The 20354-nt window shown below is 44.4% G+C and overlaps 1 protein-coding gene across 2 annotated transcripts in view; it reads right to left on the bottom strand.

Moving 5' to 3' along the window:
* The window catches only part of htt (huntingtin), a 201683-nt gene that overhangs the window by 12805 nt on the left and 168524 nt on the right, over positions 1-20354 (bottom strand). For both annotated transcript variants that reach the window (XM_055632294.1, XM_055632295.1), the window contains 8 exons: positions 20221-20347; positions 18612-18715; positions 17468-17622; positions 16092-16231; positions 15125-15207; positions 13551-13681; positions 8954-9083; positions 4052-4207 (listed from right to left, as the gene is read on the bottom strand). In XM_055632294.1, coding sequence (XP_055488269.1) covers positions 4052-4207; positions 8954-9083; positions 13551-13681; positions 15125-15207; positions 16092-16231; positions 17468-17622; positions 18612-18715; positions 20221-20347 — 1026 coding nt within the window. The remainder of the gene's footprint in view (positions 1-4051; positions 4208-8953; positions 9084-13550; positions 13682-15124; positions 15208-16091; positions 16232-17467; positions 17623-18611; positions 18716-20220; positions 20348-20354) is intronic.

The raw sequence follows: 20354 nt of genomic DNA, 5'->3' as shown, positions 1-20354 counted from the left end.
CCGTGCTTACCCCATGACCGAATCTTTATAACCATCAATTCTGGCCCAAATAACCCATTTTCCTCAATGCAACGTGGCAGAAGCTACAAAACCAACAAATTTCACTTTGTTGGAGTCAGATGTGTGAAGAAAACCAGTGCTGGACATGAACAAACTACCCCCTATGGATAATTATGCACAAATGGATGTCCAATGCCCTCCATAATGTTTGGAACAAAGATCTTTTTATTTATTTGGTTAAAGTGCACATTGTCAGATTTTAATAAAGGCCATTTTTATACATTTTGGTTTCACCATGAAGAAATTACAGCCGTGTTTATACATAGTCCCCCCATTTCAGGGCACCATAATGTTTGGGACACATGGCTTCACAGGTGTTTGTAATTGCTCAGGTGTGCAATAATTGCCTCCTTAATGCAGGTATAAGAGAGCTCTCAGCACCTAGTCTTTCCATCACCTTTGGAAACTTTTATTACTGTTTATATACATGAGGACCAAAGTTGTGCAAATGAAAGTCAAAGAAGCCATTAAGAGTGAGAAACAAGAATAAAACTGTTAGAGACATTAGCCAAACCTTAGGCTTACCAAAATCAACTGTTTGGAACATCATTAATGTAGATTGGTTATTTCCTACTAGTCAATTGTAGTGCTTGCTAGTAGTGACTCCGCCTAATATGCGTTTTATATTAACAAGAGCTTGCCTACGCCAGTCAGTATGAGTAGCTGCTAGGAAATGTAATGTCTTGCAGTTCGATGCTGTAAGTAGATATAATAAACATGTGTTGCATTTTGATATGTTTTAGACTCGACTCATTACATGGTGTCAGAAGTGGGATTGAGTTTGAGCTGAATGTCTTTGGCTTGGTCTAGTATTTTCTTCAGATTGGCGTCATGTTCAGCCAGGTCGAGTCCGTAGACGAGAATGTCATCAACAATGGTGGCGCATGGATATTCAGCAAACAATTTTTCCGTGGTACGCTGGAAAAGTTCGCTGGTGGAGTTGATGCCAAAGGCCATTCTTAAAAATTTGTATCGGCCGAAGGGGGTGCCGAACTTAGTAAGATTGGACGAGTCTGGGTCCAGTGGAATCTGCCAAAACGAGCTTTTGGCATCCAGAACAGAGAATACTGATACGTTGCTTATTTGAGCAGCAACTTCCTCTACTGTTCGCATAGGGTAGTGCGGGTGATTGATAGTATTGTTAAGATCTCTGGGGTTTATGCAGATACAGATCTCCTCCTTGTTTTTTTTTGTAGCGACCACCATGGTGGAAACCCAGTCAGATGGGTCTGTAACTTCAGCAATAACACCCATGGAGACTATCCGTTTGAGTCCTTTGTGAACTCTATCACGTATCGAGGAACACTATGTGATGCTCAGACAACAGGAGTGATGTTGGGATCGACAACAATGTGGTATTTGAGGGGCAACTTGCCAAGCTTGTCATTAAACAGATCTTTGTATTGTATCTGTTGAGTGGGTCCGTCAGCGAGAAAGAGTTGATGGACAGCGCGGCCAAAGTATACCAACATAAAACTTTAAGGTATGGGGCTGCTTGTCTATGGTGCACTTTAAATTAGTTTGTGCAAGTGGGTGTAGAACATCTTCCCCATACGCCCAAAGTGTGGCCGAAGCCTTTTCAATACGTTCAGCATTACACATTTTTTTAAACTCTGATAACGAGATGACTTTGCATTTGGCGCCCATAACAACCTGAGCGATCAAGGGTCTGTTATTCACAAACATGGCTACCTCAGGGTCAAGTTGCTCGTTAGACGAAGGGAGGAGAGAGTGGATGACAGAGCTGGTATCTGTACTTTCTGAGAGCTGAGCAGGGGATGGCAAGTCAAGCTCTTGGAATTCGTTATCAGCAAGCTCATGTTGTAGCAGGTACAGACTTGTCCTTGGAGCTGGTTGAGTTGCACGGGAACGGCAGAATCTAGCAAAGTGGTTTAATTTCTTGCAGGTTTTACCATAAGCAATACAGAACTGTCGACCTGTAGCATGAAAATAGTTGCAATTTTGACATCAAACAGCAGATCCTCTCTGCTGCCAAGCAGGAGAGGGTTGGGAGCGGCTGTTACGTGAGGAGGTGTCTGTAAGATTGACACTATACTGCGAACGCTGAACGGAGGGCACAGACTTAGTGTCTGATGTTATCTCCGCAATCCGACAGGCATGCTCTGCTTGATTAAGGGTTAGGTCAGTGTTACGAAGCAGTTCATCCCTTAACTTGCTATCAAGCATGCCTCCAACAATCTTATCACGTATGAGTTCATCACACAGATCACAAAATTGGCAGCATGCAGCCATGTGTTTTAAGCCGCTGATGAAACGTTCAATCGGTTCATCAATCTGTTGCATTCGAGCATAAAACTTGGTTCGTTCAATAATGTAGTTCGAGGGCAGGTCACACAACTGTCTGAACTTTACAAGCAAGACTGCAGGGTCATCAATCGTCTCTGCAGGCACTAGGACCTGTCCATTAGCATCAAAAATGGCAGGCGCAAATGTGAAATTGTCGGCATGATTCATTGCCTCAGGACCCGCTAAGTTGAGCAATACGGAAGCACGCACATCAAGGGGGTCGTTGCGATGAACGATGGGAACATATTGAGTGTAGTCACACTTGAAAGGACGCCAGCATTCAGCAATGTCAGAGTCAAAGAACAGAGGACTAGGACAGCTAGACAATTAAGAAGAAAGAGAGCACTGGTGAGCTTCCTAATCGCAAAGGGACGGGCAGGCCAAGGAAGACCTCCACAGCTGATGACAGAAGAATTCTCTCTATAATTTAAAAAAAAACAAACACCTGTCCGACAGATCAGAAACACTCTTCAGGAGTCAGGTGTGGCTTTGTCAACGTCCACTGTCCGCAGAAGACTTCATGAACAGAAATACAGAGGCTACATTGCAAAACCAATGGTTAGCCACAAAAATAGGATGGCCGGGTTACAGTTTGCCAAAACGTACTTAAAAGAGCAACCACAGTCCTGGAAAAAGGTCTTGTGGACAGATGAGACGAAGATTAACTTATATCAGAGTGATGGCAAGAGCAAAGTTTGGAGGAGAGAAGGAATTGCCCAAGATCCAAAGCATACCATCTCATCTGTGAAACACGGTGGTGGGGATGTTAAGACCTGGGCATGTATGGCTGCTGAAGGTACTGGCTCACTTATTTTCATTGATGATACAACTGCTGATGGTAGTAGCACAATGAATTCTGAAGTGTATAGACACATCCTATCTGCTCAAGTTCAAATAAATGCCTCAAAACTCATTGGCTGGCAGTTCATTCTACAGCAAGACAATGATCCCAAACATACTGCTAAAGCAACAAAGGAGTTTTTCAAAGCTAAAAAATGGTCAATTCTTGAGTGGCCAAGTCAATCACCCAATCTGAACCCAATTGAGCATGCCTTTTATATGCTGAAGAGAAAACTGAAGGGGACTAGCCGCCCCCCCCCCCCCCCCCCCCCAAAAAGCATAAGCTAAAGATGGCTGCAATACAGGCCTGGCAGAGCATCACCAGAGAAGACACCCAGCAACTGGTGATGTCCATGAATTGCAGACTTCAAGCAGTCATTGCATGCAAAGGATATGCAATAAAATACTAAACATGACTATTTTTATTTACATGACATTGCTCTGTCCCAAACATTATGGTGCCCTGAAATGGAGGGGGGGGGGGGACTATGTATAAACACTGCTGTAATTTCTACATGGTGAAACCAAAATGTATAAAAATGGCCTTTATTAAAATCTGACAATGTGTACTTTAACCACATGCGATTTTTTTTTCTATTACTAATCTCAAATTGTGGAGTACAGATGCAAATAAATCAATTATGGGTCTTCATCCCAAACATTATGGAGGGCACTGTACATGGGCCATATACAAGTAAGCATGGATGTAAGGTAGTGCATTGTAGACATAATCCTGGGGGCAAGTTTGAGAGGCTTTACTATAGACTTCCTGCAATGGACTTTCCTACAAACTTCAGCATATTCCCAGTTTTCGATTCAGAGGTTATTTTTCCCTTTCCCTTACCATGCCCAGAACTGCTGCTGCTTTGCAGATGGCAGGTACCAGATACTGATTTAGAATCTCGTCTTCCGCTGGATGGATCTTCTGAAGCTCAGTCAGAGTGTTGTACATCATCTCAAACTGTGTCCTCTCGGTAAACAGATCCGAGACCGCCAAAAGCTGTAATGGAAAGGCACAGTTCAATGCGAGTGGGAGAAATCTTCCTGAAGGGAGGAATTACCTTTAGTTTAGTTTATTATGTGTACCGAGGTACAGTGAAAAGCCTTTTTGTCATATGTTATCCATTCAGCTGAAAGACTATACATGATTACATTTAAGCTGTCCAAAGTGCACAGATACATGATAAAGGAAATAACAGTTATGCAAGATAAATTCCAGTAACATCTGATTAAAGATAGTCTGAGGGTCTCCAATGGGGTAGACAGTAGGTCAGGACCTCTCTCTAGTTGGTGATAGGATGGTTCAGTTGCCTGATACACTGTAAATTCTCAGCAGGAATATTTACAAATGTGTTGGAGGATCTCAGTGGGTCAGGCAGCTCCTTAGGAGGGAAAAGGACAGACGATGTTTCAGATCAGGATCCTCCTTCAAACTGGTCACGACCCGAAAAGTCCTTCATCCGTTTCCTTCCACAGATGCTGCCTGATCCACCGAGTTCCTCCAGCACTTTGTGTTTTGCTCAAGATTCCAGCAGCTGCAGTCTATTATGTCCCCAAATATATCAGGCTGCTACTGAAACCTACAGCGGAAGGAAAAAGAAAAAGATGGTAAAAATGAGAAGGACCCAAGGAAATAATTAGCATGGACAAGGTCGATACCTTGACAAGAGAGAGGTGCGTGCTAAATATGTTAGAAATGAGTACTAAACTGACACAAGTAGTTGTTGTTCTAAGTCGTATAATGGACAGCCAAATGAATTGTGTTGGAAACTCACTGGAATAGTTGCATGAATCCCAATATAGAACAAAGAACATTAACTTGCATTTACACATTTAATTTAATTTAATACAGCAAAATATTCCTAGATGCAGGGTTTTACAAGATAAAAATCACACTGAGTCATTAAGGACATATTAGTCCTGATGGCCAAAGACAATGAATGTAGTCCTCAAGGAAATTCTGGAGGAGGAGAGGGGGAGGTAAATGTCTTATTGACATTAAAAATGCACGACCAGCAAATGCTATAATCTGGAGCAAAAAAAATAAACTGATGGACGAATTCAGCAGATCAGGCAACATCTGTGGAGGCAAAAGGAGGGTCAACATTTCAGGTGGAGGGAGGGTCAGGATACTCTTAGACACGAGAGCAGAATTAGGCCATTCAGCCCAGAGACTATTCCGCCATTCAATCATGGTTGATCTACTTTTCCTTCTCAACCGCATTCTCCTGTTTTCTCCCTGTAACCTTTGACACCCTTACGGATTGAGAATTTGGTTATCTCTGCTTTAAAAATACCCAATGACTTGACTGCCACAGCCATGTGTGACAATGAATTCCACAGATTCACCACCCTCTGGCTAAGAAATTCCTCCTCATCTCCATTCTGACGGTACGTCCTTTTATTCTGAGGTTGTGCCCTCTGGTCCTAGACTCTCCCATTCGTGGAAACATCCTCTCCACTTCCACTCTACCTACGCCTTTCATTATCCCGTAGGTTTCAACGAGATTCCCCCTCATCCTTCTGAACTCCCAGCGAGTACAGGGCCAGATACTTCAAATGCTCTTCATACGTTAACGCAATCATCCCCGGGATCATTCTCATTAATTTTCTTATGCCGGCAATGACAGAACTATAGAATTCATGGTTGCAAGGTTACAGAAATTCTTTCTAAAAAAATGAAAATTGGACAAAAGTTGAAGGCTATGGAAGCAGATCAGTGTCTGGGATTGGGACAAATCACACTGAGAATAACGAGTGTCGGGTTAATTGACCTGTTTCTGAGCTTTGAATGTTCTATGATCCATTTAAAAAAAATAATCCTTTTACTTTTCCTTTTTAATTATTCTTTCAGTGAAGTTTTCATTTCTGTCACCTTTCCTCATCCCTAGCTCTTGCATCAAATCTCCTCATTCCATCCCATCTGTTTTGCATTTTAGCAGAGGCCCAGCTCAGCAGGTCAGGTTGATAGTTCAGCGTCAAGAGAAGTTGCTCCCATACAGTCACAGAGATCTAGGTTCAATCTTGCCCTCTAGTTTTCCTTGCTTGAACTTTGCATGTTCTCTCTCCGACCACATGGGCTTCCTCAGATCCTCCCCTTCCATATCAAAAATTCATCATCGTTGAAAACATTAGTGACGCAGTGGTGCTGGTTTCCAACGGGAAAGGTGACGGACGCACCACACATCTCCGTCCTCCAGTTCCTGCGGACTTCCGCCGCTGGAAGTATAGGATTTTGGTGTGAGTGCTTTACCATCACTCCTTACAATGCTATGTACAACAGTGATAGAAACTTTTACTGAAGTGTGGATGGCCGTTGGCTCGCTGGAAGCTCATCCGCCCTTTGACAGGTCTTGTTTTTGGTCCTGATGGGGGTCAACAGCCCCCCCCCTCACCTGGCAAACCAGGTGGGGGGAGACAAACCCGACCATGGAGCAGGTAGCACGGTACCCTCTTCCCCTACCTGACCTGAAAGGCATCCCAAAGGCATGTTGGAAATTTAATTAACTGCTGTAAATTATATCCAGTGCGGATGGGTTGTAAGAAAATGGAGGCGGGATGGGGGAGGTGAAAGACGTTGGTGGGCATATGAGAGAAAATGGGTCAAAGGGAAATAAAGAGAACTGACAGGAAAGTGCCAAGAACCAGCATAGATTCAGTGGGCAGAGTGGCCTCCTTAGACATCATATGGAAATATGAAAAAAAGATTACTAGATTCAGATTCAGATTCAATTTTAATTGTCATTGTCAGTGTACAGTACAGAGACAACGAAATGCATTACTAGGCAAGAGGAATGGGAATGTGGTAGCGAGATAGATCAACCTTCATTATGTTGAATGGTAGAGTATTTTCAAACGACTAAATGAACAATACCTGCACGTACTTGGTTTATTGGTTTATTAACCAAATACGTCAAGGAATACGACTCAAAAATACAGTCACTACAAAAAGTACAATGGCAAACCATCCAGGATTATAAATGAACAAAATGGTACTGAGCCATGCCATGCTATTCGTTCATAGATCTGGTATGAGTGGCAGTGTGCGCATTACTCGCCACATGAATGAAGTGGCGTGAAGTGTTTCAGATGGCAGTTAAATAAAAATGGACCACAAGCTGGGTGGCTCAGGACTCATGTCTGGGCCTTGTTGTGTAAAAGTGTTAAGATTTCGGTCCCACCAGCGCAGCAAATCAGCTGGATTTTTATGAGAATCTGTCTGTTTTCACAGTCTCTGTTACTGACACAAGTTTTCTTTTTAAGAACAAATGTATTTGATTTACTCCCAAGTTAAATCTCCCACGTTTAGTTTAGAAATACAGCGCAGAAACAGGCTCTCCGGCCCATCGAGTCTGCGCCGATCAGCCATCACCTAGTACCGGTCGGTATACTAGCTCAATCCTAGACACTATGGACAATTAATAATTTTACCACAGCCTTTTAAACTACAAACCTGTACGTATTTAGAGTGTGAGAGGAAACTGGCGCACCTAAAGAAACCTTTGCGGTCACAGGGAGAATATACAAACGCCATACAGACAGCACCCGTAGTCAAGATCAAACAAGGTCCCTGGCACTGTTAGGCAGCAACTCTACTGCTATGCCACTGTGCCGCCCAACTGACTTGTGTGAATTTAACTCGTGGTCTTAGGATCAAAATACTTCTCAATAATTCAGTTAAGCCCAGTAATATAGTTTAGCAGGTAGAGTCTGACACATACAGCCCTTCAGCCCAACACATCCATGCTGACCAAGAGAGTCCTATTTGTCCCATATCGTTATAAACCTCTCTGATCCATGTGTCTGTTCAAAGGTTTCTTAAATGTTGTTACTATACCAGCTTCAGCCACTTCCTCTGGTAATTTGTTCCATGTACCTACCACCCTTTGTGTGAGAAAGTTACCTTCAGCTTCCTATTAAATCATTCCCCTCTAACCTTGAACCCATGTCCTCTGGTTCTTGAGGATACCGAGTTGGATGATCAGCCATGAACATATTGAAGGGCCGAATGGCCTACTCCTGCACCTATTTTCTATGTTTCTATGTTTGATTCCCTGAACTTGGGGAAAAGGACAGCGCATTCACCCTATCTATTCAGCCCAGGATCTCATGATCCCCCGTGACCCATCAGATCACCCCTCAGTTGGCTTGAAATATCCTCGGAATAAAGTCCTCATCAGCCCAACCTCTCCCTCGTACCTCTTTATTCAAATCCTATTGACCAGCATCGTATCTGTAGCTTTTTATCCCCTTGGCGACATAAGGTACTTCTTAAATTTGATAGTACTTGCCTCCACCATTCCCTCAGGCAATGCGTTCCAAATTCCAACCACCTATCTCCAGATCTCACATAGACCTGTTAATCCGTGTAGGAAGGAACTGCAGATGCAGGTTTACACCGAAGATTGACACAAAATGCTGGAGTAACTCAGCGAGACCGGCAGCATCTCTGGACAGAATGGATGAGTGTCCTGAAGGGTCTGAAGAAGGGTCTCGACCGGAAATGTCACCCATTCCTTCTATCCAGAGATGCTGCCTGTCCCACTGAGTTACCCCAGCATTTTGGGTCTATCTTATCGTAAACCAACACCCCTCCCGCAGTTTTAGATAGCATAGGACGAGATAGCTTATTCAAGGCACCACGATTATCCTTCATGAGGAGTCTGTGGAATGAGGTGAGTGAAGGAGACAGAGATGCAATATAATGCTTGCTTCAGTTGTTGCCCTGTGGAGGTCGAACACTCACCGATCTCACCACCTCGCTGACCAGAACGACTGGGGTTTTCTTGCCAGAATTTACAGGGAGGATCCACTGACTGTAGAGTTCCAACAGAAATTGAGAACAGGAATGAATGTCAACTCCAGCCCGATGCTTCCTGGAAATAAATTACAGCAGGCATCAGAAACGCCCAACAGGCTGGAAAGAAAACACCCACAGAACAACAGACAGTAGGGAACCTGTGTGCTTGTCAGTGCAATATTTGAGGGTTATTTCAACTCAATGCATTTCAACTTCAATCCGGTGGATGTTTTACAGTGGCCCACCCCTTCAACAACTAAGGGCACAGTTCTGAAAGACAGAAGTTTTAGTTTAGTTTATTATTACATGTGACAATAATAAACTGAACGAGACTAAACCTCTGTCTTTCAGAACTGTGCCCTTAGTTGATACAATATACAATACAATACAAATTTATTATCATTTGAGCCCCAGTGAGACTCAAACGAAATGTTGTTTCCACAGCCATACAAACAAAGACACTGTCTTACAGACATACACACAATTAAATTCACACAAACATCCATCACAGTGAAGCCACTGTGATGGAAGGCAAGTATTTTCTCTCCCCTGTTCTCCGTGTCTCTCCCGATGTCCAAGCCCCAGGCGGGCGATGATGAGTCCCACGGCCATTTTAGGCCGCGCGGGGCGATTTACGGCCCCGCTCCCGGTCTGAAAGTCCAAGGTTGGAACCCCCACGGGCGATGGTGAGTCCCACGGCCATGAAGCCGTGCCGGGTGATGTACTGTCCCGGTCCGGGTTGTTCCAACCCCGTGACACCGGCTGGAGAAGTCGCGTTGCGGGAGCTCCGGGAAGCGGCCTCTCTCTCTCCTCCCAGACCCGCGAGCTCCCGATGTCACAGTCCACCGGACCTGCGGCTGCGTTGCTGGAGCCTCCGAGCCCCAGGAGTCGAGTCGCAGCAGCGAGTCACCACCGCTCCCCACGCTCCGAGGCCGGCCAGCCCCACGATGGTGAGTAGTCCGCAGATCCGCAGCTCCGCAGTCTCCCGAGCCCCCGGGTCGTTCAGGCTGGAGGCTGCTCCACGGTGCTAGGCCCCAACGACAGCCGAGACCCGACAGGGAAAAAGTCGGGTCTCCCGGACAGGGAAGAGATTTAAACAGTTTCCCCCTCCCCCCCCGCCCCCCACATTTACACATTTAAAAATACTATTAAAAAACACCAAACACTACATTTAACTAGACAAAAAATAAAAAAAAGACAGGCAGGCTGTAGGGGCCGCTGCAACGGGTGAGTCGCGCCGCCAACAGACTTGATGAAGGGGTGGGTCACTAAAAAATTTGAAATGTGGCTGAATGTAACATTTTATTTGACAATGCCCTTGGAAGGCAATTCAGTATTTACAACATACAAAGCATTTTGAAATAGACACTATGTGCAGGAGTAGGCCATTCGGCCCCTCGAGCCGGCATTGCCATTTAATGTGATCATGGCTGATCATCCACAATCAATGGATGTCAACTCCAGCCCGATGCTTCCTGGAAATAAATTACAGCAAAATGCTGGGGTTCCTGCCTTCTCCCTATACCCTTTGACTCTGCTCTCTTTAAGAGCTCTCTCTTGAAAGCATCCAGAGAACCAGCCTCCACCAGAACCAGCCTCCACTGCGGCAGAGAATTCCACACTCATGACACTCTGTGAAAAAGTTCTTCCTCATCTCTGTTGTAAATGGCTTCCCCATTTAAAAACAGAAAATAAAAGCAGAATATGCTGAAAAAACTCTGCAAGCTCAGGTTGCATCTTTGGAAAGAAAAATTTCCAGAAGTTGCTGCTTTTATTTCACATTTCCAGAGTATTTAGGAAGAGCAATAGAAGAATCATCTTAAAGGCTTAGTGTGCCAAACTACCCATGTCATCTTGTGCTGCCATGGTAACAGAGAGATGAGTCATGTCTTATCAACAGCTAAGTATAGGGAGAATCAAATTTTCCTCTAATACTCCATGTGGTGTGGCATTATGCCATTCAAACCAGAATATGCCAGGTCTCTGCTGAACATGCAGATCTCAGCAGCCAGCTAAGACTGGACCACGTTCTCTGGATTCAGCAAGTACTCTTTAGACTTTAGAAATAGTGCGTAAATAGACCCTTCGGCCCACCGAATCCGTGCCGACTAGCGTTCACCCGTACACTAACACTATCCTACACACTAGGGACAATTTACAATTTTACCAAAGACAATTAACCGACAAACCTTCATGTCTTTGGAATATGGGAGGAAACATGGAGAAAATCCACCCGGTCACATGGAAAATGGACAAACTCGGTACAGACAGCACCCATAGCAGGATTGAACCTAGGACTCTGACGCTGCAAGGTTGCAACTCTACCGCTGCACCACTGTGCCAATCAGAATTTGACCAAAGTCTCCAAGGAATAAAGTCCAGCTACACTTCACGCTGTCTTGGCAAGGCCACCAGCATAATCAAGGACGAGTCTCACCCCGGTCACTCCCTCTTCTCCCCTCTCCCATCAGGCAAGAGGTACAGAAGTTTGAAAATGCACACCTCCAAATACAGAGACAGTTTCTTCCCAGCTCTTATCAGACAACTGAACCATGCTATCAACAATTAGTGACCTCCCATCTACTTCAATGGAGACCCTCCGACACTTTAATCAGACTTTACTCGGCGAAATGTTATTCCCTTTATCCTGTAACCGTTCACCGTGGACTGCTTGATTGTAATCATGTATAGTCTTTTCTTTGACAGCATTGCATGCAACAAAAAGCTTTATGCTGTACCTCAGTACACGTGGCAATAAACAAACTAACTAATTTGGTCCTAGCCTGCCCAACCTCTCCTTATAGCTCAGGCTTCGAGTCCCCTGCTCCTGGGTTCAGTGTTTCCACTCTGAGGTGGGGATAAACAGTAATAGTGGAATAAGGAAATTATCTTTGTGTCCTGGCCAATACTTAAACACTCAATCATCTGCTCATCATTTTGTTAGCTTGTGAGAGCTTGCTGTGTAGAAAGTGACTGCCATAATTTGAATACAGTAAACCCTGGTTATTGCCTCTTTCTAATGGATTTTAGTTTATAGTGAACTAAAAACACAGGCTGCCAGTTAAGGGCCAGTCCCACTTAGGCGATTTTTTGGCCGACTGCCACAGTCGTAGAAGGTCGCCGAAAAAGCGGCGACTGGACCCCCCTCTACGACAATGTCTATGACAACCTACCACCTAGTCGACGTCAAGCTACCAACAACAGGTCCATTAGGATGTCCACCTACGACCATACCTACGACCGTACAGGCGACAACCTAAGACAACCAAAGTCAACCTACGTCCACCTGCGACAAGCTATGACAAGGAACGACCCTGTCGGTGACAACTGAAGACAATTCTGTCACCAGTACCTGTCACCGGTACCTGTCGCCAGTTGACGTACGTAGTCGCCAATGAAATTCACCAAAGTCAGCACCCGGCGACAACCAACAACAACTGGCGACAACCTGCCTCACCCTGACAACAATCGGTGACAACACCTACGACAGGAGAAGACAAGCTGTGACAAGCCCACAGTCGCCAAAATGTTTTGACCATTTCAAAATCCAGAAAAACATTACGACTCTTTAGGCGATTTGAGGAGACCACTCGCGACCATACAGGTGACACCCCGTCGACCGTGTGGTGAGTCTAATCGCTTGTTGTCGCCGAAGAAATTGCCTACGTGGGACAGAGGCTTTACACTGTGGAGGCCATTGAAATGGACAAGGCACTGAAAGGGGCAAACAGTCACTTTGATAGACACGTAACTCTACTAAACAATGTAACAAACAGCCTTCAGTATTTTCAGCTTGCATCTACAACAATATTTATTTATTTATTAATTACAGCATTATATTTGAAAACAACATTGTTTCAGGGAATGACCGCTAGGTGGTTGGAGCAAATCCCTTACTAAGTTATAGCATACGTAGAAACATAGGAAATAGGTGCAGAGTAGACCATTCGGCCCTTCGAGCCACGGACCATGGCTGATCATCCAAAATCAGTACCCCGTTCTGGCTTTCCCCCCATATCCTTTGATTCCCTCAGCCCTGAGCTAAACTTAACTCTATTGAAAGCAATCGGCAATAAAAGGACACCATTCCCCGCCACCCTCTCCTTGGTCCATAATAATGAGGGTTTACTGTTTTAAAACATAACAACACTTTAAAGTGCTTGTTGAAAACACAAAGTTGCTGGAGCAACTCAGCAGGTCCAGGAGCATCTGCGATGGACATGAATAGGTGGCATTTTGGGTCAGGACACTTCTTCAGGCCCGAAACATCACCTATCAATTTCCTCCACAGATGCTGCCTGACCTGCAGAGTTCCACCAGCACTTTGTGTTTTGCTCAAGATTCCAGCTTCTGCAGTTCCTTGTGGCTTCAATGTACTTCCTTGTTTCTAAAATACTTTGGGGGCATTAGCAGAGTTATATAAAATCAGGCCTTTTTTTCTTTCTTTTGCTCCAGTTGTACAGAGACGGCTCAGTTTGACAAACGGCTTGAAGCAAGTTCTGGGCGACAAACACAGTGGTGAGAATAATAATCTTTGACTGACCTGGAATTAACTGGTGAAGTGGGCGGCGAGGATGCAACATGCACATCGCTCTCATCTTCTTCATCTTCATCCCATTCCTCTTCCCTCAAAGGGGTTATGTTGTTTCCCAACCAAACGGAGTGAATGGAGACCTGAACACAATGGACACCACCAAGAATGAGAACAGTATTGCATGGGCCTCAATGGGATCCCCAGTTATGGGAGCCTTTGCAGAAAGCCTTGCAGTGATGAAAGCTTTTCCGGCTTTCGGCAAACTTGTAAGTGTTGCAAACTCCTCAAGGTACCTCACTATGGCCCTTACATATTTAAAAAAAATCTGCACTTTCTTTGCAATTATAACATTACAGTGCTGTAGCAAAATCCTCAGCATGCTGGTATTTTTCTCTCTGCACTCCCTGCTGTACTTCATTGTACTCACTAGCAATGTGCTTTGACTGGATGGCACACAAAGAGTTTTTCACTGTATCTGGGTATACATAACAATGAGCAGCTAATACACATATAATGGGGGCGTCAGGCGAGTTAAACCGGGAGAATCGCAGCTGAGCTACAACTGCCAAACTAATTCAACTAAGGAATAAGGATTCAACTAAGAATTTCACCTTATATTTCCTTGTGACATGGAGGCCAATCAGCCTGTCGGTTCTCAAAGCTATCCCATTAGTATCACTACACCTGCTTAATTTTTTTGGCAAGAGGGCACCGGAGTGTGGTGATTCTTTGCGTTCACAAGATGATCTACTCTCAACCACTACAATCAGTGAACTCTATTCACTCTGACACTATCTGTTGTACTTGTGTATCGCTTGATTGTACTCACTTACAGTGTGATTTGACTGGAAGGCACACAAACAGTTTTTCACTCTATCTCTATGTACGTTACAATAAGAAACCAATAAACTAATTTCCCTCAAATGCCCATCAACTCCAGTCTGATTCTCCTAACACCTTCTAACACTAAACTGTAGCATCCAATTAAATCCATGTTTTTAGGTTGGTGGAGGAACACACACAGGCACAGGGAGAACACACAAACTTCACAGACAGCGTTGGAGGGCAGGATTGATGCTGGGTCTTTGGTAATTGCAGAATCTCAGCTGGTATGACAAGAGAGGGCTTGGAAAGTTCAGACCCCCTGTTTGACCCTACCTCCTGAATGTGGACATTATTGGCAATGGGCAGGGGTGGGAGATGGGAATTCAATTTAATGTTCAGCTGTGCAATTTCTCACTCGATAACCTTTACTTTAGACTTTAGAGATATAGCGCGGAAACAGGCACTTAGGCTCAACGAGTCCCCGCCAACAAGCGATTGCCCCGTGCACTAAGATTATCCTACACACGAGGGACAATTTACAATCTTACTGAAGCCAAACAACCTACAAATCTGCACGTCTTTGGAATGTGGGAGGAACCCAGACCACCCGAAGAAAACCCACACGGTCACAAGGAAACCATACAAACTCCATATAGACAGCGCCCGTAGTCAGGATCGAACCCGGATCTCTGGCACTGCTCAACCGCTGTGCCGCTTTAACCTGTAGACTATAAGCACCAAACACAATGATACGTTACCTGCCCCAGTTTATAATCCATATTCCCCATTTCCCGCTCTGTGTTTATCTGCAGCAGAAGTTTTTCATGTCTTATCAGGACACCTAGATTTAATGAAACAAAACCCAAAACAGGATTAGAAACAGGGTCACTAAATAATGTATTTCTATAATTAATTGTCAAAAGCAAAGCAGCAAGAAAGTCAATCAAGGATAGAGAAACAAGGGACTGTAAATGCTAGTTTGCCAAATGTTATAAAGTGCTGCAGTAACTGATCAGGTCAGGCAGCATCTCTGGCAGAAAGGTTCCACCCTGAAACATCACTCGTCCTTTTTCTCAAGATGCTGCCTGGCCCGCCGAATTACGCCAGCACTTTGTGTCTATCTCTGGGAAACATGGATAGGTGACGTTTCGTGTCGGGACCTTTCCTCACGTCTGAAGAAGGGTTCTGATCCAAATCGTCACCTATCCATGTTCTCCAGAGATGCTGCCTGAGTTACTAAATACTTTATACTTATATTGACCTCAAAAGAGAACCATATAAATGTTCACAACCAGCAGAGTCAGGCAAATAAGATTCAGATATGCAAATAAAACTCAGGACCAAAGCTTGTAAAGAGTCAGAATCTTTTTTGCCCAGAGTGAAATGTCAAAGATTAGAGGGTGTAGTTTGGAGGTCAGAGGGGAGAGAAAGTTTAAAGGAGATGTAAGGGGCAAGTTTCTTACAGGAAGCGGTGAGTGCCTGAAACATGCTGCCAGATGTGGTGATAGGGGCAGATACTACAGAGATGTTTAAGAGGCCTTTAGATAGGTCATGAATATGTAGGGAAAGGAGGGATAAGATCACATGGCAGAGGAGAGTTGTTTAACTTGCATCACGTTTGGCACGGTCATTGTGAACCAAAAGGCCTGCTCCTGTGCTGCATTGTTCTGCCTTCTGTGTTTTAACTGACCAGGCAGCCAATTGCATGTTACACCAGGGACATACCTGACGTTGAATTGGAGAGAGGTGGCACAGGGTCCCAGGCTTGGTAAGGATATTGCGAAACAATGTTGTCCCTTTTTGATACCATAGCTTGGATTTCTCGTTCCACTATTCCCCGGATGGCACTCAGTTTTCTTCCAAACCTATGAACAGTCATTGTCAAAGTCTCAGCACAACCACAATTTCACCAAGATAATAACTGCAGGTGTGGCTCACAGCATGTCTTAAACCATATTAATGTACAAATATAGGAGGAATGATTACTGATCCCCACACACTAGTCTTTTACCCAGGCTGGGGGAATGAAGAACTGGAGAACATAGGTTTAAGGCAAGAGGGAAACATTTAATAGAAACATGAGGGGCAACTGTTTCACACAGAGGGCGGTAAGTACAGGGAACGAGCTGCCAGAGGAGGTAGATGAGACAGGTACCACAACAACATTTAAAATACACTTGTTCAGGTACAATGATAAGGTTTAGAGGAATACGGACTAATGTGGGCAAATGGGACTAGTTTAGTCTGGATCACTGCATCCAATGTCAGATTTTGTCTGATAACATACCCGGGAAATAGTTTAAGGCATTCTACCTCCTTAAACTGGGTTTGTAAATACATTTTCCATATGTTAATTGACTGAATTAATAATTGGCACCGTACTTTTAGTTTAGAGATACAGCATGGAAACAAGCCCTTCGGCCCACCAAGTTCACGCCAACCGGCGATCCCCACACACTAACACAATCCTACACACTAAGGACAATTTACCAAGCCAATTTACCTAAAAACCTGTACATCTTTGGAGTGAAGGAGGAAAACGGAGCACCCAGAGAAAACCCACACATGTCGAACATCCAAACTCCATACAGACAGCACCGACAGTCAGGATCGAACCTGGGTCACTGGTGCTGTAAGGCAGCAACTCTACCGCTGCACCACTGTGCCACCCCTATTCGTAGAGATTCTGCTATAGGCTAGATCTCAGACTAGAGAACTAAAGACGAGCGTCACCCCAGTCACTCCCTCTTCCCCCCTCTCCCATCAGGCAAGAGTACAGAAATGTGAAAATGCACACCTCCAAATACAGGGACAGTTTCTTCCCAGCTCTTATCAGACAACTGAACCATCCTATCAACAATTAGAGAGCAGTCCTGACCTACGATCTACCTCATTGGAGACTGTCGGACTATCTTTTATCGGACTTTATCTTGCACAAACGATATCCCTGATCATGTTCCTGTGCACTGTGGATGGCTCAATTGTGATCACGTATAGTCTTTCCATGACTGGCTAGCACATAACAAAAACGTTTCACTGTACCCCGATAAACGTGACAATAAACTAAACATAACGAGACACGCACGTGTTGTGTGACTGACCTGGTATCCAGAGCCTTAAGAGCTTTATTACGGGGCTGATGTTCAAGACAGCTCGTGGCTGGATTCCCTGCCACTGGAATTGACATAGCACTTAGCACCAACGATGTTATTGCTTGCACGGCAAGGATGTTGATCTGAGTTCTCTCTGTATCCTCCTTAGTTAGAAATATGATAAAAGAAAATGGATGTAACAGAGAAAAAAAGGGACCAGACGGAACAAAAAAAGTCAAATAATAGAAATATTTGCAAAGACATGCATAAGGCGAGCTGACCAGAGTTCATGGGATGCCACTCAATCCCTCGAACAACCTCCACTTTTTAGCCTTTAGAGATACAGTGGGGAAACAGGCCCTTCGGTCTACCGAGTTCTTCGGCCCACCAACCACCCATACACCAACATTATCCTACACATTAGGGACAATTTACAATTTTTACACAAGCCAATTAACCTATAAACTTGTACGTCTTTGGAATGTGGGGACAAACTGGAGCACGCGGTGAAAACCCATGCGGTCACAGGGAGAACGTACAAACTCCATACAAACAGCACTTGGAGCCAGGATCAAACACTGGTCTCTGGTGCTGCAACTCTACCGCTGCGCCACTGTGCCACCTAATTAGATCACGGGCAACCCCTATCTTAATGCCATCTATCTGCCTTGCTTTGTAATATGTATCCCCCATTCCCAATGAAAAAAAAAAACAACCAACATTTTGTTTGAACCTCAATGGGGTTCAAATGACAAATAAATTGTATTGTATTGTATTGTATTGAAAATTCATCTGAAAGTTGAAATTTGCAAACAATTCTCTCCAATTTGGATAGGTACTTGGATAGGAAAGGTTTAGAGGGTTATGGGCCTGGTGCAGACAAGCTCGGTTAACAACTTGGTGGGCCTAAATGAATTTGGCTGAAGGGCCAATTCTATGAAGGGCTGTTTAACTCATTGAAGCTTTACAAAACTCATTGAGTCTGGGAAGATACCAATGGAGTGGAAAACTGTAAATATACCTCATTCAAGAAGGGAGAGAGACAAAATATGGGAAATTATAGGCCTGTAAACTTAATGTCTGTTGGGAAGATGCTTGTTTACAATCCACACATTTCTTTGGTGGTCCCTCTATTCTCGTCCATTGACCATACCTCTTGTGGGACCTCTTCTTCCTGATCCATCACTAGAGGCTGAGTCACGAGCACACCAAGAAGGGTTGCCCAGGTTTCTTCAAACTGAGTGCGACTGGTCCACCCTGAAATGGAAAGAACCAAAGATAAATTTATTCCTTGGAGCGCTGGAAGATGAGGGGGTGATCTTATACAGGTACACAAAATCATGAGAGGAATAGATCAGGTAAATTGACAGAGTCTCTTGCCCAGAGAAGGAGAATCGAGAACCAGAGGACATAGGAAGAAGGGGTGAAAGATTTAATGGGAACCTGAGGGGTGACATTTTTACACCAGGGTGGTAGGTGCATGGAACAAGCTGCCGGAGGAGGTCGTTGAGGCAGGTATTATCGCATCTTTTAAGAAACAGATACATGGATAGGGTAGGATTAGAGGGATATGGGCCAAAGGCAGACAGGTGGGACTAGTGTAGACGGGGAATGTCGGTCGGCGTAGGGATGTAGGGCTGCAAGGCCTGTTTCCATGCAAATGACTCTGTGACAGTGTACATTTACATTGGATCAATGTTTATTTAAAAAAAAGCATTTGACCATTTCAAAGTATATAAAATCATGAGCGGCATAAGTAAGGTGTATAGCCAATCTTTTCTCCAGTGTAGTGGGGTGTAAAAGGAGAGGGCATAGGCAACAGGGGAAAGATTTAATCAGAGCCTGAGGGGCAACTTTTCCCACACACAGGGTGATGGGTCTATGGAGCAAGCAGCTGGAGGGAATGGTAGAGGTGGCATCATTAGTACAGTCAAAATCCACGGACAAATATGTTGGAGGGATAAGAGCCAGACGTAGGCAAATGGGACCAGTTTGGTTAGGCAACTTTGTCAGCATGGACAGGTTGGGCTGAAGGGCCTGTTTCCATGCTCTTTGACTCTATGGCTACGAGAAGCCCAAAGGAATAAAACTCAAATCAGCATAAGGGGGTGACCTCATTGAAACTTACCTAATAATGAAAAGTCTGGATCGAGTGGATGTGGAGATGATTTCCACTAACCGGAGAGACTAGGACCAGAGGTCACAGCTTCAGAATGAAAGAACGTACTTTTAGAAAGGAGGTGAGGAGGAATTTGTGTAGGAAAGAACTGCAGATGCTAGTTTAAATTGAAGGCTGATACAAACTGCTGGAGTAACTCAGTGGGGCAGGCAGCATCTATAGAGAGAACGAATGGGTGGCGTTTCGGGTCGAGACAATTCTTCAGACTAAGGAGGAATTTGTTTAGTCACAGGGTAATGAATCTGTCGAATTCATTGCCACAGATGACTATGGAAGCCAAGTCATTGGCCATTTATAAAGGAGAGATTGACAAATTCTTGATTAGTAAGGGTGTAAAAGGTTATGGGGAGAAGGCAGGAGAATGAAGTTGAGAGGGAGAGATAGATCAACCATAATTGATTGGCAGAGCAGGCTCGGTGGGTTGAATAGCCTAATTCTGCTCCAATGACTTATGAACTTATGAGCATGTTCCATGAAAAAAATACTTTCTTAAACAATTTCCCTGTAGTTGGGAGTTTTGAAACCAAACAGTAGCTATTAACATGCAGCCTATTTCTTTCCACCCTCTGTCCTTGCCACTTACCAAGAACATTTATCCGGTAGATGAACTCTTTGAAGACTTCTTTTTCCTGAAGGAACTCGACGGGAATTTCAGGGAGTGTCGTACCAAATTCACCCCCAACCCGAGGTGACCATCCCAGTTTCCAGACCTGAGGA

This window comes from Leucoraja erinacea, chromosome 3 (genome assembly GCF_028641065.1).
Source record: "Leucoraja erinacea ecotype New England chromosome 3, Leri_hhj_1, whole genome shotgun sequence".
In the NCBI taxonomy this organism is placed as follows: domain Eukaryota; kingdom Metazoa; phylum Chordata; class Chondrichthyes; order Rajiformes; family Rajidae; genus Leucoraja; species Leucoraja erinaceus.
This window is presented reverse-complemented; position numbering and strand designations above follow the sequence as displayed.